Consider the following 17259-nt stretch of genomic DNA (forward strand, 5'->3'; position numbering starts at 1 on the left):
TTCCTCTAAGGTCAGGAACAAGACAAGGATGTTGACTCTCACAAGTTTCATTCAACATATTACTGGAAGTCCTAGCCAGAGCAATCAGACAACAAAAAGAAATAAAAGTAATTTAAATCTGTAAGGAAGAAATAAAAATTTCACCATTTGCAGATGATATGATACTATATTTAGAAAACCTGAAAAATTTCACCACAAAACTGCTAGAACTCACGAATTCAGTAAAGTGGCAGGGTACAAAATCAAGGAACATAAATCTGTTGCATTTCTATATACTGATAATGAAGCAGCAGAAAGAGAAATTAAATAATTGATACCATTTACAACTGCACCTAAAATAATAAGATACCTAAGAATAAACTTAACCAAAGAGATGAAAGACCTATACTCCTAAAACTATAAAACAATGACATAAGAAACTGAAGATGACACAAAGAAATGGAAATACATTCTATGCTCATTGATTGGAAGAACAAAAATTGTTAAAACATTTATACTATCCAAAGCAATCTTCACATTTAATGCAATCCCTATCAAAATACCAATAGTATTTTTCACAGAGCTAGAACAAACAATCCTAAGATTTGTATGGAATAAAAAAATACCTAAAAAAGTCAAAGCAATCCTTAAAAAGAAGAAAGCTGGAGGCATCACAATTCAGGACTTCAAGTTATATTACAAAGCTATAGTGGTCAAAACAGTATGGTACTGGCATAAAAACAGATAATGTAGCTCACAGAACAGAATAAAACACCCAAGAAAAAACCCACATCTATATGGTCTGTTTAATATTCAACAAAGCAGAAAAGAATATCCAATGAGAAAAAGTCTCTTCAACAAATCGTGTTGAGGAAACTGGACAGAAACATGCAAAAGCATAAAAGTGGACCATTTTCTTATACCTTATACAACTTATACAACTCAACAGCCAAATACCAAATAATCTAATTAAAAAATGGGCAAAAGACATGAACATTTTTCCAAAGAAGACATAGATATGGGCAATAGGCACATGAAAACATACTTAACATCACTCATCATCAGGGAAGTAGAAATCAAAACCTCACAATGAGATATCATCTCACACCAGAATAGCTAAAATAAACAACACAAGAAACAACAGATACAGAAAACAAACCTTCTTGCAACGATGGCGAGATTACGGAAAGCAGCAGAGAGGTTCTTCAAAAAGTTAAAAATAGAACTCCCCTATGATCCAGTAATCGCACTATTAGGTATTTACCAAAGAATACAAAGATACTAATAAAAGGATAAGTGTACCCCTATGTTTTTGTGGCATTATTTAAAAAATAGCCAAATTATAGAAGTAGCCAAAGTGTCCACCAATTGACGACAGATAAAAAAGATGTCACACACACACACACACACACACACACACACACACACACTGGAGTATTATTCAGTCATAAAAATGAATGATATCTTGCCATCTGCAATGACAGATAGAGCTAGAGAGTATAACACAAAGTGAAATAAGTCAGAGAAAGACAAATGCCATAGGATTTCAATCATATGTGGAATTTAAGAAACAAAGGAGCAAAGAAAATAAAAGAGGAAAAAAAAAAAAACAAGAAATAGACTCTTATGTAGAGAGAACAGACTGTTGGTTACCAGAGGGGAGGAGGTGAGGGAAGTTTAAATAGGTGATGGGGATTAAAGAGCGCACTTGTGATCATAAGCAGTGGGCTATTGTATGGAAGTGCTGAATCACTGCATTGTACATCTGAAACCAATGTAACACTGCATGTTGCTATACTGGAATTAAAATAAAAACTTAAAAGCAATAAAAGAAAAAAACTGATAAATTAGACTTCATCAAAATTAAAAACTTTGTATGTGCTGTGACCTATAGCTTCATAAAAGTAAAAAACAACCCAAAGAATGAGATACCACTTCACACACACTAAAATGGCTAGTATCAGTAAGACAGATAGTAACAAGTATTGGTGAGGATGTGGAGAAACTGGAATTTTTATATATGGCTATATATATATAGAAAGTAAAATGGAACAGTCAGTTTAAAATCAGCCTGGCACTTCATCAAAACATTAAGCATGGAAATGTGAGTTGGGTGCTTTCGATGAGGGTGATACAACACCCCATTAAGAACTTGCTCACTGGGATGCCTGGGTGGCTCAGTTGGTTAAGCAGCTGCCTTCGGCTCAGGTCATGATCCCAGCGTCCTGGGATCGAGTCCCACATCGGGCTCCTTGCTCAGCAGGGAGCCTGCTTCTCCCTCTGCCTCTGCCTGCCATTCTGTCTGCCTGCACTCGCTCTCTCCCTCTCTCTCTGAGATAAATAGATAAAATCTTAAAAAAAAAAAAAAAAAGAACTTGCTCACCAACCCAAGGAAGAGATCAGGAAAGATTTGTGCTGGACAGATTCTTTGAATACAGGCTGGGCTGAACAGGTATTCCTTTTAGTGGTCACCCTGTTGCAGCTAATCAGTAACCAAGGGCCATGCGACTATTGCTCACAGAAACCCAAATAGGCAGGTGATGCTGTGGTGACTTCCGATAGCTCAGAAGTGTTCCAGGGTGCACCTTGCCTAGATCGCAGTTGATATATTCAGCTATACATCCCCTCAACCACCTCTCACCAAAGTGACTAGGGGGAGGAACACCCAACAGAGGAAAAATTCAGAGACTGTGCCCTCTCCCTCAGAACTACTGGATATGGACATAAATAGTATGTCGGAAAGTGAATTCAGGGTAAGAATTATCCAGGCAATGGCTAGGTTGGAGAAAACCATTAGTGACAACATAGAAACTCTCAGGGAAGAAGTGAAAACCACCCAGGAAGAAGTTAAAAATGCTACCAATGAGATCCAATCTAATATAATCTAACTTCTCTAACAGCTAGGGTAACCAAGGCAGAAGACAGAATTAGTGATCTAGAGGACAAACTGATAGAGAAAAAGGATCAGAAGGAGGCGAAACCATTAAAACAGAATTAGGGAAATAAATGATGCCACAAAACATTCCAACATCAGAATTATTGGGATCCCTGAGGGGGTGGAGAAAGAAAGAAGACTAGAAGATAGAGTTGAACAAATTCTTGATAAAAATTTTCCCAAACTGGGGAATGGAACCAGCATTCGTGTCCTAGAGTTTCACAGAAAGATCACCCCAAGATCAATGAATCTAGAAAACCTCAAGGCACTTGACTGTGACACTGATGAGTCATAATTTTAGAAAAGAGCTCCTGAGGGCAGCTAGAGGGAAGAGATTCCTTATGTACAGAGGAAGATCCAACAGAATAACATCACACCTGTCCACAGAAACCACGCAAGGCAGATAGGGCTAGCAAGACATATTCAGGGCACTAAATGAGAAGAATATGCAGCCAAGAATACTTTATCCAGCAAGGCTGACACTCAAAATGGATAGTGAGGTAAAGAGTTACCAAGACCAGCAAGGTTCAAAAGAGTATGTGACCACCAAGCCAGCAATACAAGAAATATCATGGGGGGGGGTTCTATAAATGAAGAAAGAACCCAAGAGTGACATAGAACAGAAATTTATGGAGAAAATCTATATAAACAAGGACTTCACAGGCAACATGATGTCAGTAAAAATGTATCTTTCAATAATCACTCTCAATGTGAATGGCTTAAATGCTCCCATAAAAATGACACAGGGTTGCAGATTGGATAAAACGACAGGACCCATCTATACGCTGTCTACACAAACCCATTTGGAACTTAAAGATACATCCAGACTGAAAGTAAAGGGATGGAGAAGCATCTTTCATGCCAATGGGTCTCAAAAGAAAGCTGGGGTAGTGATTTTTATATCAGATAAATTAGATTTTAAACTAAAGACTGTAGTCAGAGATACAGAAGGACACTACATCATTCTTAAAGGGTCTATCCACTAAGAAGATCCAACAATTGTAAATATTTATGCCCCCAATGCGGGAGCAGCGAACTACATAAGACAACTGTCAAGATAAAGAGTCATACTGATATGAACACATTTAATAGCAGAGGATCCTGTTACTCTCAGTAATAGATGATCCAAGCAGAAAATCAATAAGAAACAAGGGCACTGAAAGACACATTGGACCAGATGGACCGCATAGATACATACAGAACATTCCACCCTAAAACAACAGAATACTCATTCTTCTCAGGTTCACATGGAACTTTCTCCAGAATAGACCACATACTGGGTCACAAATCAGGACTCAACCGATGCAAAAGATTGATATTATTCCCTGCATATTCCTGAGAACTGGAACTCAACCACAAGAAAAAGTTTGGAAGGAATTCAAACACCTGGAAGCTAAGGACCACCTTGCTTAAGAATGCTTGGATTAACCAGGAAATCAAAGAAGAACTTAAAAAATTCATGGAAACCAGTTGAGAATGAAGACACTTCGGTCCAAAACCTATGGGATATGGCAAAGGCGGTCTAAGGGGGAAATACATAGCCATCCAAGCCTCCCTCAAAAAAAAAAAATGGAAAAATCCAGAATACACCAGCTCTCCTTATACCTTAAAGATCTGGAAAATCAACAACAAATTAGGCCAACCCAATGCACGAGAAGGAAAATAAGATTAGAGCAGAGATCAATTAGATAGAAACTAGAGATACAACAGAACACATAACCGAAACTAGAAGCTGGTTTTTTAAAAGAATCAGTAAGACTGATAAACCACTGGCCAAACTAATCCAAAAGAAAAGAGAGAAGACCGAAATTAATTGAAATTATGAATGAAAATGGAGAGATCAAGATTAATACCAAGGAAATAGAAACAATCATCGGAAATTATTATCAGCAGCTATTTGCCAAGAAATTCAGCAACCTAAATGAAATGTATGCATTCCTGGAAACTTATGAACTTCCAAAACTCTATCAGGAAGAAAATGACAACCTGAATAGACCAATATCTAGTAATGAGATTGAAGCAGTGATCAAAAATCTCCCAAAAAAACCAAAGCTCAGGACCTGATGGATTCTCTGGGGAATTCAACCAAACATTCAAAGAAGAAATAATACCTATTCTCCTAAAGCTGTTTCAAAAAACTGAAGCAGAAGGAAAACTTCCAGACTCTTTTTAGGAAGCCAGCATTACCCTGAATTCCCAAACCAGACAAGGACCCCATCAAAAAGGAGAATTTCAGAGCAATATCCCTGATGAATATGGATGCCAAGATTCTCAACAAGATCCTAGCTAATAGGAGCCAACAGGACATCAAAAAGGTTATCCACCATGACCAAGTGGGATTTATCCATGGGATGCAGGCGTGGTTCAACATTCGCAAATCAAGCAATGTGACAAAACAAATCAGTAAGAGGTAAGAGAAGACCCACATGGTCCTCTCAATTGATGCAGAAAAAGCATTTGACAAGATACAGCATCTGTTCCTGATTAAAACCCTTCAAATACATAGGGATAGAGGGAACATTCTTCAACTTCATAAAATCTACCTATGAAAAACCCACAGTGAGTATCATCCTCAATGGGGAAAAGCTGATAGCCTTCCCTTTGAGATCAGGAACTCAAGGATGTTCACGCTCACCACGGTTGTTCAACATAGTACTAGAAGTCCTAGCAACAGCAATCAGACAATGAAAAGAAATGAAAGGTATTCAAATTGGCAAAGAAGAAGTCAAACTCTCTTCGCAGATGACATGATACTTTATATGGAAAACTAGAAGACTCCACCCCCAAATGACTAGAACTCATACAGCAATTCAGTAATGTGGCAGGAAATAAAATCAATGTACAGAAATCAGTTGTATTCTTATGCACTAACAATGAAAATATAGAAATGGAAATTAGAGAATTGATCCCATTTACTATAGCACCAAGAACACAAGATACCTGGGAATAAACCCAATCAAAAGAGGTTAAGGATCTGTACTTGAGAAACTACAGAACACTCATGAAAGAAATTGAAGAAGACAAAAAAAGATGGAAGAGCATTCCATGCTCATAGATTGGAAGAATAAACATTGTTAAAATGTCTATACTGCCTAGAGTAATCTATAATTTCAATGCCATCTCGATCAAAATTCCACTGGCAGTTTTCAAAGACCTGGAACAAACAATCCTAAAATTTGTATGGAACCAGAAGAGACTCCAAATTGTTAAGGAAATGTTGAAAAAGAAAAACAAAACTGGGGGCATCATGTTGTCTGATTTCAAGCTTTACTACAAAGCTGTGATCACCACGACAGCATGGTACTGGCACAAAAAGAGACACACAGACCAGTGGAACAGAGTAGAGAGCCCAGATATGGACCCTCAACTTATGGCCAAATAATCTTCAACAAAGCAGGAAAAAATATTTAGTGGAAAAATCTCTTCAATAAATGGTGCTGGGAAAATTGGACAGCTATGTGTAGAAGAATGAAACTCAAACATTCTCTTACATCATATACAAAGATAAATTTGAAATGGATAAAAGACCTCAATGTGAGGCAGGAATCTACCAAAATCCTAGAGGAGAACATAGGCAGTAACCTTTTCGACACCGGCCACAGCAAATTCTTTCAAGACATGTCTCCAAAGGCAAAGGAAAACAAAAGCAAAAATGAATATTTGGGACTTCATCAAGATGAAAAGTTCCTGCACAGCAAAGCAAACAGTCAACAAACAATAAGGCAACCCATGGAGTGGGAGAAGATATTCACAAATGACACTACAGACAAAGGGCTGATATCCAAGATCTAAAAAGAACTCCTCAAACATCCAAAAACAGATAATCATGTCAAAAAATGGGCAGAAGACATGAACAGACACTCCTCCAAAGAAGAGATACAAAGACATACAAATGGCTAGCAGACACATAAAAAATATTCATTATCGTTAGCCATCAGGGAGATTCAAATCCAAACCACAATGGAATACCACCTTACACCAGTTAGAATGGCCAAAATTAACAAGATAGTAAACAGGAAGTGTTGGAGAGGATGTGGAGATTCCTTAAGAAATTAGAAACAGAGCTAATGTATGACCCTGCTATTGCACCACTGGGTGTTAACCCCTAAGATACAGATGTAGTGAAAAGAAGGGCCATCTGTACCCCAATGTTCATAGCACCAATGGCCACAGTCACCGAACTGTGGAAAAAAACCAAGATGCCCTTCAACAGATGAATGGATAAAGAAGATATGGTCCAGATATACAATGGAGTATTATGCCTCCATCAGAAAGGATGAATACCCAACTTTTTATCATAATGGATGGGACTGGAAGAGATTATGCTGAGTGAAATAAGTTAAGCAGAGAAAGTCAATTATCATATGGCTTCACTTACTTGTGGAGCATAAGGAATAACATGGAGGACATTGGGAGATGGAGAGGAGAAGTGATTTGGGGGAAATCGGAGTGAGAGACAAACCATGACAGACTATGGGTTCTGAGAAACAAACTGAGGGTTTTGGAGGGGAGGAAGGTGGGAGGTTGGGTGAGCCTGGTGGTGGGTATTATGGAGGGCATGTATTGCATGAAGCACTGGGTGTGGTGCATAAGCAATGAATTTTGGAACACTGAAAAAAATAAAATTAAATTAAATCAGAAAAAAAAAAGATTAGACAATGGGTAGCCATTTGATCTAGGAATTCCCCTTCTAAGTACATACCCAAGAGAAATTAAAACATATAAAAATTTTTATGTGAATGGTCTTATTAGGTAAAAAGTAGAAATGACATGAATGTCCACCAAATGAGAAGCAGATAAAGAAACTGTGGTATATTTATACAATGAAATATTACCCAGTCATCAAAAGAAATATTACCCAATCATCAAAAGAAAAAAAAAAAGAAAATACAATGAAATCTTACCTAATCATCAAAAGAAATCATCAAAGGAATGTACCGGTACATGCTACAACCTATATGAACCTTGAAAATATTATGCTAATAAGTAAAAGCAGCCAGTCACAAAAACCCATATCCATATGGTTCCAGTTATATGAAAGTTTTGGAATAGGCAAATCATAGGGACAGAAAAGTCATGAAGGGGCATCTGGGTGGCTCAGTCAGTTAAGCACCTGACTTCTGTTCAGGTCATGATCTCAGGGGCCTGGCATGGAGTCTGGCACTGGGCTTCAGGCTTCAGGCTCAGCTCTCCCTTTCCCTCTGCCCCTTCCCCTGCTCATGCTTTTTCTTTTTCTCTCTCTCAGATAAATAAAATCTTTAAAAGGAAGGAAGGAAGAGAGGAAAGGAGAGAGAGATTAAGGGAGAAAGAAAAGAAAAAAGAAAAGAAAAGAAGAAAAGAGAAAAGAAAAGAAAAAAATGAAAAGAAAAAGTCATAAAGACAGAAAGCAGAATACTGCTTGTTTGTGTCTGGGAAGGGAGGTTAGAAGGACAATGGAGAGTGGCTGTTAATGGGACCAAGGTTTCTTCTTAAGGTACAATATTCTAAAGGTGATTGTGTTGATGACTGCACAACTCTTGTCAACATAGTAAAAACAACAACAACAACATTGAACTGTGTACACTTTTTACCTTATAGTCAACGCTCTATGGCGGATAAGTTACAGCTGCATAAAACTTTTAAGAATAAAAAAAGGTAACCTAAAGCTTAAACTTCTTGCAAGCTTGAAAAAGTGAGACTTTACATACAGATCAATTGTCTTCAGAGCTTCTGAATGAATGAGGAAACCCACAGCATACATTCTCTACCTTTGAACTGGTGTACCCACCATATGTGTGCTGCTCAGGAGACTATTCAAAGAGACAACATTTCTTCTCCATGAATGCATAAAACATTAAACAATGGTAAGAAACATGGCAGGTGTTTTAAATAAGAGTTATTTAGAAATTCTATAACCAATACAGTGAAACTTTTTCTGTTTGGAAAGCAGTTGTTTCGTTTCATTTTTCAGTGCCTTAGAAGCATAAAAAATAGTGTGTAAGTAAAAGCATATACATGGCAGTTTGTCTCTATTATTTATACTGTAGTATATATAGAAATAGATCTACACAGAGAGTATCAAAAAAGAAAGAGTAAGGTAGAAGTTTCCTTTTTTTAAAAGATTTTATTTATTTGACAGAGAGAGACAACATGAGCGAGCAGGAGTGGGGGTGGGAGAGGGAGAAGCAGGCTTCCTGCTGTGCAGGGAGCCCAATGTGAGGCTTGATCCCAGGACCCTGGGATCATGACCTGAGTGGAAGGCAGACACTTAATGACTGAGCCATTCAGATACCCCTAGGTAGAACTTCTAGTTGAATGCTATAGAAGGATTATATCACTGTAAAACTAATCTTCGTGCCCAAATTTTATTCAAAGTAATAGGTGTTTTAATTAATCTATGACTTATGTCAACTATAAAAGCTGTGGTTATTTATAAAATACACATAGAATTGTACACCAGAAAATGTCATGTTAAAATATGAGCTAAAATCACCAAACTATCATTGCACTCCTCTCTAAACTGGCTCTCAGGAAGGCTCTGAAGATTGGTGCACTGGCCCTTTTGTTTTTTTTCTTCAAGATTTTATATAGTTTATTTGTCAGAGAGAAAGAGAGCACAAGCAGGGGGAGAGGCAGACAGAGGGAGAAGCAGGCTCCCCGCTGAGCAAGGAGCTGGATATAGGACTCGATCCCAGAACCCCGGGATCATGACCTGAACTGAAGACTGATGTTTAAACCGACTGAGCCACCCAGGTGTCCCAACGCACTGGCCCTTATGTGAGTAATTATTGCAGGTTAACCTGTAATACCTCTAAGTTATTTGCTCAAAAGAAAATAGCCTAACAGCGATTCTCAATGGGAGAGGCTGAAATGGGGTGGGCATTAGATATATCTGAACTTTTCCAATATAGAAACGACTGTCCAAGTCCTAGGAGGCCAATAGTCTCATGGACATGTATATACAAAGAAGTTCTCCAGCTAAATCTGATATCTCTTCCCAGCCCTTCCCTGCTAGCTTTGAGAGAATTTGGCCATTAGGCTCCTCCCTATTTAATCTCAAACATTCAGAGAAAAACACTATCCTGAGATGTTTTCCTTCATAGATAGTTTTATCTGTTCGAGAATTTCATGTGAGTGAAAACCATACAGTATGTGAGCTTTTATGTAAACCTTCCTTAACTCAGCTGAATGCTCCTGAGATTAATCCAGGTGGTACCAGTAATCTGTCCTCTTTAATGCTGAATTATATTTGGTTACATGAACATGTCACAGTTTATTCTACTGATCAATTCCTGGGCTGTTTCCAACTTTTGGTCATTATGTTTTTAGTCCTCTTGGTTAAATACCTAGGATTGGAATGGCTGGGTCATACAGTATGTTTAGGTGTTTTTAGTTTTGTTTTGTTTTGTTGCAAGGGCTTTTCTTGTCACTGTACTATTTTACACTTTCAGCAATGCGCAAGACCTCTAGTTTTTTTTTTTTTTTAATTTTAGTTTTTCAGTGTTCCAAGACTCATTGTTTATGTACCACACATACATGCCCTCCTTAATACCTACCACCAGGCTCACCCAACCCCCCCAACCCCTCCCCTCTAAAACCCTGTTTGTTTCTCAGAGTCCACAGTCTCTCGTGGTTCATCTCCCCCTCCGGTTTTCCCCCAATTCACTTTTCCTTTCCTTCTCCTAACGTCCTCTATGTTATTCCTTATGTTCCACAAGTAAGTGAAACCATATGATAATTGACTTTCTCTGCTTGACTCATTTCACTCAGCATAATCTCCTCAAAAAATTGAGATAGAGCTACGCTATGACCCTGCAATTGCACTACTGGGTATTTACACCTAAGACCTCTAGTTTCTTTTCAGTCTTGCCAACACTTGGTATTTAAGCTTTTAATTTTCTTCATTCTGGTAGATGTGTAATGGCATATTATTGTAGTGTTAATTTTCATTTCTCTGATAACAAATGATGCTGACCATCCTTTCATGTACTGATTAGCCATTCTGACTCTTCTGGAAATCAAATTACATGTATGCTAGACTTTTTGACATTGTCCCAGGTCTCTGAAGTTCTATTTATTTTTTTCCCAGTGTTTCTTTCCTCTCTTCTTCATATTGGGTAACTTCTGTTGATTTACAAATTCACTGACTTTCTCTTTTATCCTGCCTAATCTGCTGTTATTCACATCTAGTAGACTTCAAAAAATTCATATATTGTATTTTTCCATTCCAGAATTTCCATTTAGTTCCCTTTTTTTGGTTTTTCTGCTGAGATTTCCTAACTATTCATTCATTATGAGCATGAACAGTCTCCTTTTTAACATCACTGAATGCAGTTGCTTTAAAGCCCTTGTCTTCAAAATCCAACATCTGTGTCACCTCAAGATTGTCTCAGTTGATTTTTTTTTTTTTATTGAGAGTGGGTCATATTTTCCCATTTTATTTTGTTTGTGCACTTCATGTAAGTTTGGATTCTTTCTTGGACACTGTAAGTATTATGTATGAAGACTCTGGATTCTATAATATGCCCCTGAAAAAGACTGATCTTTGTTTTTTTTTTTTTTTTTTTTAGCAAGGAATTATCTTATTTGGCCTCAAATGGAAAACTCTTGGCTGTTGGGCAGCACTTCAATTCTTACTTCTTTTCTTCTAGCCTAACTGATCTGGTTGAAGTAGAGTTTGACCACCCATGTGTAGTTCAGGGGTCAACTAGTGATTTAGGCAGTATATACACAAAATTTGTTGCTTTTGCTTTCTGATCTCTGGAACACCTTGCTTTCCTATAATTGTGATTCTTCCTCAAGCCAAAAAGATAGCAGGTTTTGTGAAGTTGTAGTCATCCCTTGGCCTTCCTTCAGGCTAAAAGATGTAAAAAGTGAAAAATTCCTCAAGTGCCATTTCTTCAAAATCACTCACTAATGGTCATTCTCCAGTATCTTTAGGTTTTTGTTTTTATACTTTTTATTTTTCTACATTATTGAAGATTATAGTTGTTATCGGTAGGAAGATGGCCTGAGAGAAACTTCCTCAGCCACTACTGGAAGCAAAACTGTCAGTACTTTTAAAAAATACATTTGCAATGCTCTAGGATCACTGCAGTTCACAGGTGCCAGGTAACTCTGCCATACTGGTGCATATCCTGGATGCTCTCAATTTGGTTATATACATACTAAGAAGTATCTGGTTTATAGAAGTTACATTTGTTATTATAATTATGTAATTTTAATAACTATAACATAAACCAATGGATTATGAGTACAAAGGGACTGTTGTCATTTCTATGAAAACTGCCCTGATTGGTTTCAAACCAATTTTTAAGATTTATTAAGTTGCTAAAAATTTCCTGTTGAAACTGAATTTAGTGAAGACAGTGATAAACTTAAAAAAAAAATCACAAACTTTAGAAGGAATCTGCATTCAGATAATTTCACAAGAGTCATCAAGGTCTTGCTCTATTCTAAAGAAACAGACACTCTAAAACTTTTAGACAATGAATGGGGTATGGCTTACATAAAAGATATGATGACAGATGATAAATCAGCAGATACATAAAAAACAACCTCCAAGCCTGTCTGTATATCATAAGATTGATGACTAAAAATATATTTGTATGTTTTAAATGAAATAAAAGTTCAACATGGAACTGAATTATTTTGGTACCTGTAATGCTCCATTTTTGCTAAAGGATGAAACACACTGCATTAGTCGACTCAGCTCTTCGGAAACTGCTTCGACCACCTTGGATAGAACTCGAGGTACCAATTCTTTGGAAATAGTGAACACCTGATGGAAGGGTTTAAGGTAAGAAGAAATAGTGCATTATGGGAACATTTCCTAACTTAAATTTGTTAAAAAAAAGAAATGCACAAGACAAAATAACTCAAAGGTCTTCTAAGTCATATTATTAAAGGATCATAATTATGAATGAAAGGAAGATATACTTAAGTTGTATTAAGTGATTCATGCCCAAACTAATCCTCTTAAAATATATCGGCAAATATAATTCTGAAAGGTATTGTTGATGTTGACAAAGTAAAAATAGTTTCAAAGATTTCTTCTTCTTGCCTTTTTCACAAAATGAAATATTATTTCTAAAGAGAAAACTGTAGAAATAAAAATATACTGTGTCAGTTTTTTACCACATTTAAAAGAAAAACATACTGGGCCAGACTCTTAAATTAAAACATCATATCATATTGGGCACTTTATCGTGTACTGGACAACAAAAGTTCCCAATTGGGGACAATTAAGTCCCCAATTTTACTATTTGCTGAATTTAATATGTATTTCCTTTCATTTGACATAAAATATTTTCAAAATTTGAATTTTGGTATTTTCAGGCTAAGAGTTATTATATTTGAAAATGTGGTAAAACATTTTACTATGCTGATTTATAAATTTGTCAGGTTAAGATCAGGTAGGAAATACTAAATAATAAACATTATGAATGAAATTCTACCTTCAGTCACTGAGATAAATTAAAAGTTTATCTTAAACTAATTAAAAAAATTAATACTGGAAAACCTAATACAAATCATGGTTACTGATAGTGAACATTAATAATAGCTGCTTCTTTGAGAATCACCATGATCACTAAAAATGCCTACATATTTTGCAATTCTTCTGACTACCACCTGTTCATCTACCACAGAAATGCTTTCACTGACCGATGATTTAATTTTATACTCTAATTTTACTGGAAGCTAACATAATAAGAAAGCATTTGTAGATCTTTGGAAAATCATGATAAAATAATTTAAAAATGTATGTGATAAATTCTTGCTAGAGTTAAATCATATATAAACTTTATAGAGGCATGTATGTTTTTCTTTATTAAGAAATGAAAACTATAGGGGCACCTGGGTTGCTCAGTCATTAAGCATGGGCCTTCGCTTCAGGTCATGATCCCCGGGTCCTGGGATGGAGCCCCACATTTAGGCTCCCTGCTCAGTGAGAAGCCTGCTTCTCCCTCTCCTACTCCCCTTGCTTGTATTCCCTCTCTTGCCATCTTTCTCTGTCAAATAAATAAAATCTTTTTTAAAAAAATGGAAACTGTAACATACTATATTTCTCTTTCTGCTTGAGTTACTTCAAACCTAGAGACAAATTTAGGAAGCATTCTCTTGTTTCCTTTGGTTACTCTTTTGTTTTAGCCTGCATTATCCATTTTTCCAGTTTACCTTGATAACCTCTGATAATTTTGGATGAAGATAGTGGTATAAACTAAATACACTTACATCAGATAAATACAGCTTAAAAGGCACTCAAGCAACAGTAGAAATTATCTAATGATAACCTCTTTGCTGGGCCCCATTTTATCTGGTCATCCATCAGTCTATGAGCTATAACAACTCTGAAAGTACTGGCAAAGCAGTGAGTAATGGATTGTGAAATTATAGAATAGGTAGTCATAGGGGTGATAATGGTGATAGCTATGCCTCTTTTGATGTTCCTTAGAAGAGTCCTTCTAAGAAGGATGTTAACAAAGGAGGTTAATGTGAAGTTTAAGATGATAATGCTTTAAGTGAGGACAACTTTTAGCAAGAACCAGAGGCATCAACATCTACGTGTACCTAAGTCAGTTACTGATAGGAAACCATGCACCTGCTTCCTAACCTCAGCGTGCCCTTTCAGCCTATCTTTCTAACAAGTCTAGTTTTTTGGAATCCCAGCCACTATGTAAGAGCACATTGCTACACAAATAAGACAACAGTGCTTATTTGTCTCCTAGTTAAAAAGAGGTTAATGAATTTTCCAAGACAAGGGATTTAACGTACCTTTCATCTTTTCAATCTCTCTTCTCCTTACCTTTTGAACACTAATGAATTTAGTTTTAAACACACACAATTTCAGAAAAAAACCTCTCAGAGTTAAAAAGCACACGTGTTGAGTGTGATTGTGTGTGCATGTATGAAAGTAGAGTTGTGTTTTATTTATACTCAATATATATTCTGAAGGGAAAAAAAGACTACCATATAAACCATCAAATTTGCCTCTTTTTCTTTTTTTCCAGTTACCCATATTTCTCAGGAACACCTAATGATAGCTTACCTCTGCATGCACAGCAATTATATTCACCAATGCTTCTTTTAAATAGTTTCTGACACCTGAAATCAAAATGAGGGAGGGAAAAAAGGCATTTAATGGAAACAAGCTACCCATCTCCCTTGATGGCATTACTGTGCACTATATGTACTACTGCTTTAGAATTTTCTAAGGAGAAACAGAAAGTAACACTACCACTGTCTAGTTCCTTTTGAGGACCAAATGGTAAAAGGACTATTTTCATACAGGTTAAAAAAAAAAAAAAGTTAAATTAGGCATTTTCTTTCATTGTTTTTCCACTTCTGTCATTATTTTTCTGAAACTGACGGTCAGTCTCTTTCAAAATTGAAATTTAAAACTATCCTTCAGTTTCTTCATATCTTTGTGTGTGTATATGCACACACACATTTACATTAGCAGACCCCCTCAAAAGACAGAAGATATTTGACAAAGCTTATAAAAGCTAAATTATCTATTATAATATCTTATTTCCAAAGGTAAAAGTTAAGTCATGCAGAATGACCATTTTTTAAAAGATTTTATTTATTTATTTGGTAGAGAGAGAGAGAGATCACAAGTAGGCAGAGCAGCACACAGAAAGAGGGGGAGGGGAAGCAGGCTCCCTGATAAGCAGAGAGCCTAATGTGGGGCTCCATCCCAGGACCCTCAGATCATTATCTGAGCCTAAGGCAGGGTCTTAAACCACTGAACCCCCCAGGTACCCCCAGAATGACCATTTTGCTCTTAAAAAATTACTTCTGGGAGAAATTTTTGACAAAGTCACAATCTGATTCTGTAAAGCAAGTTAAAAACTGGACACAATACAAGATTTCAGGACAGTACAAATGTAACAAATACAGACAGTAACAAATATTACTTCACTCAAAAGAAGGTACTCAAAAGCAGGTGTGCAGAAGATTTAACAGTATAGGAGTCTTAAGTCAGATTATCTTGGATCAAACCCCAGCTTCATCAGCTACAAACTATGACTTCTGGCAGGAAGACTGAGAGCCCAGTTTTCTCTTCTATCAGAATATAAGAACAGTATCTATCTTATAGGTTTACAGTGAGGATTATAGGAGATAATGCATGTGATTAGTTCTGGTATCCACAGGCTCAGTAAGAACTTTTATTACTATAATTTTGTAGGAAAAAAATGTAAAACAAAATGCTACTTTACTGTAACTCTAAAGAAATTACATTTACTTGGAGTGGAATATTACTTCAGAATGCCTTCTAGAATTAATTGCAAATACTGAGAAATCTTTTCCTATAGAACAGAGAAAAGTTTCCTGTATTGTAAAATCATGGATGTTAACAGTAAAAATATTAAGGAGAATTTTTCTATAATGTCATCTAAGCTACTGATTATTTAGAAAAGTTGAGATTAAAGGCCAAGAACTATAATCAGCTTTCTGAATTGGCATTTTCAGATTCTAAATATATAAAAAGCTTTCGGTTCTGTCATATGCGATGGTACATAAATAGGTACACTATTTTTCTTTTGAGGCGCCAATTTATATATACTTTAGGATACAAGGTTCAAGTGTTATTAATTCTGCTTTTCTGGTGGAAAAATGAGAAAACTGTTGAAGAGCAAAAAATATTCAGAAGTTAGTTGAAGTCAACTAATTGAAAGGTACAAGTTTTATCTAGGAGGTAGGAAATATATCAGGAAAAATATCAGGAGCCTATTGTAAGTGAAAGTGAAATAGACTACCTTGTGCTCAAGACCAGAAAAGCTTTCTTCCTCTAAGGGGAAAGTCATACCACATAGTTGTTCCTTTGGATTGTTCACATGTTATATATAGTTAGGGCAACAGGGAGATCTGGCTGTGACATCTGTTTCTGGTGACTATGGTCATCCAAGTCAAAAGGTCTCCTCTTGTCCCTTGTTCTCCAGGCAGTTCTCTTAGGGTGAGTGGAGGAAAGCACGGAAGGGTTCTCCAGTTCAAGAGTTCATAACCACCATTCTCAGGTCAAGAATTTTTAAATTGCAATACGTGAAAGACTAGCTCATACATACATACATACTTATATACATATATACATAACCATGTATATAGTTACTAAAAATATAAGCACAATCTTAAGCCAGTGATGATGTAAGGAACTTAAGAGTGAGAAATTCAATAGTCTCAGCTGTTCGTGAAAACCAGGGTTCTGTCAATACTACTATCTGAACAAATGTCAGAAGTTTGGGTGCTAGCAATGTTCTAGCAATGATGATTAGAAATGTCAGGGCAGTTTTTAACTTCTAAGATTCTTCAATGTAAAAGACAAGAGTGGGGCCAGAGTGCTGACTAAAAAGCAGAAAATTAAA

The 17259-nt window shown here is 36.4% G+C and overlaps 1 protein-coding gene across 7 annotated transcripts in view; it reads right to left on the bottom strand.

Annotated features, from left to right (window-relative positions):
* The window catches only part of EXOC2 (exocyst complex component 2), a 276866-nt gene that overhangs the window by 10600 nt on the left and 249007 nt on the right, over positions 1–17259 (bottom strand). For 5 of the 7 annotated variants that reach the window (XM_032340932.1, XM_032340936.1, XM_032340933.1 and 2 more), the window contains 2 exons: positions 14943–14998; positions 12552–12674 (listed from right to left, as the gene is read on the bottom strand). The exons of 1 other annotated variant lie outside the window; for it this stretch is intronic. In XM_032340932.1, coding sequence (XP_032196823.1) covers positions 12552–12674; positions 14943–14998 — 179 coding nt within the window. The remainder of the gene's footprint in view (positions 1–12551; positions 12675–14942; positions 14999–17259) is intronic. One more of the 7 variants, XM_032340937.1, reaches the window with a different exon arrangement.

This window comes from Mustela erminea, chromosome 4 (genome assembly GCF_009829155.1).
Source record: "Mustela erminea isolate mMusErm1 chromosome 4, mMusErm1.Pri, whole genome shotgun sequence".
Lineage (NCBI taxonomy): Eukaryota > Metazoa > Chordata > Mammalia > Carnivora > Mustelidae > Mustela > Mustela erminea.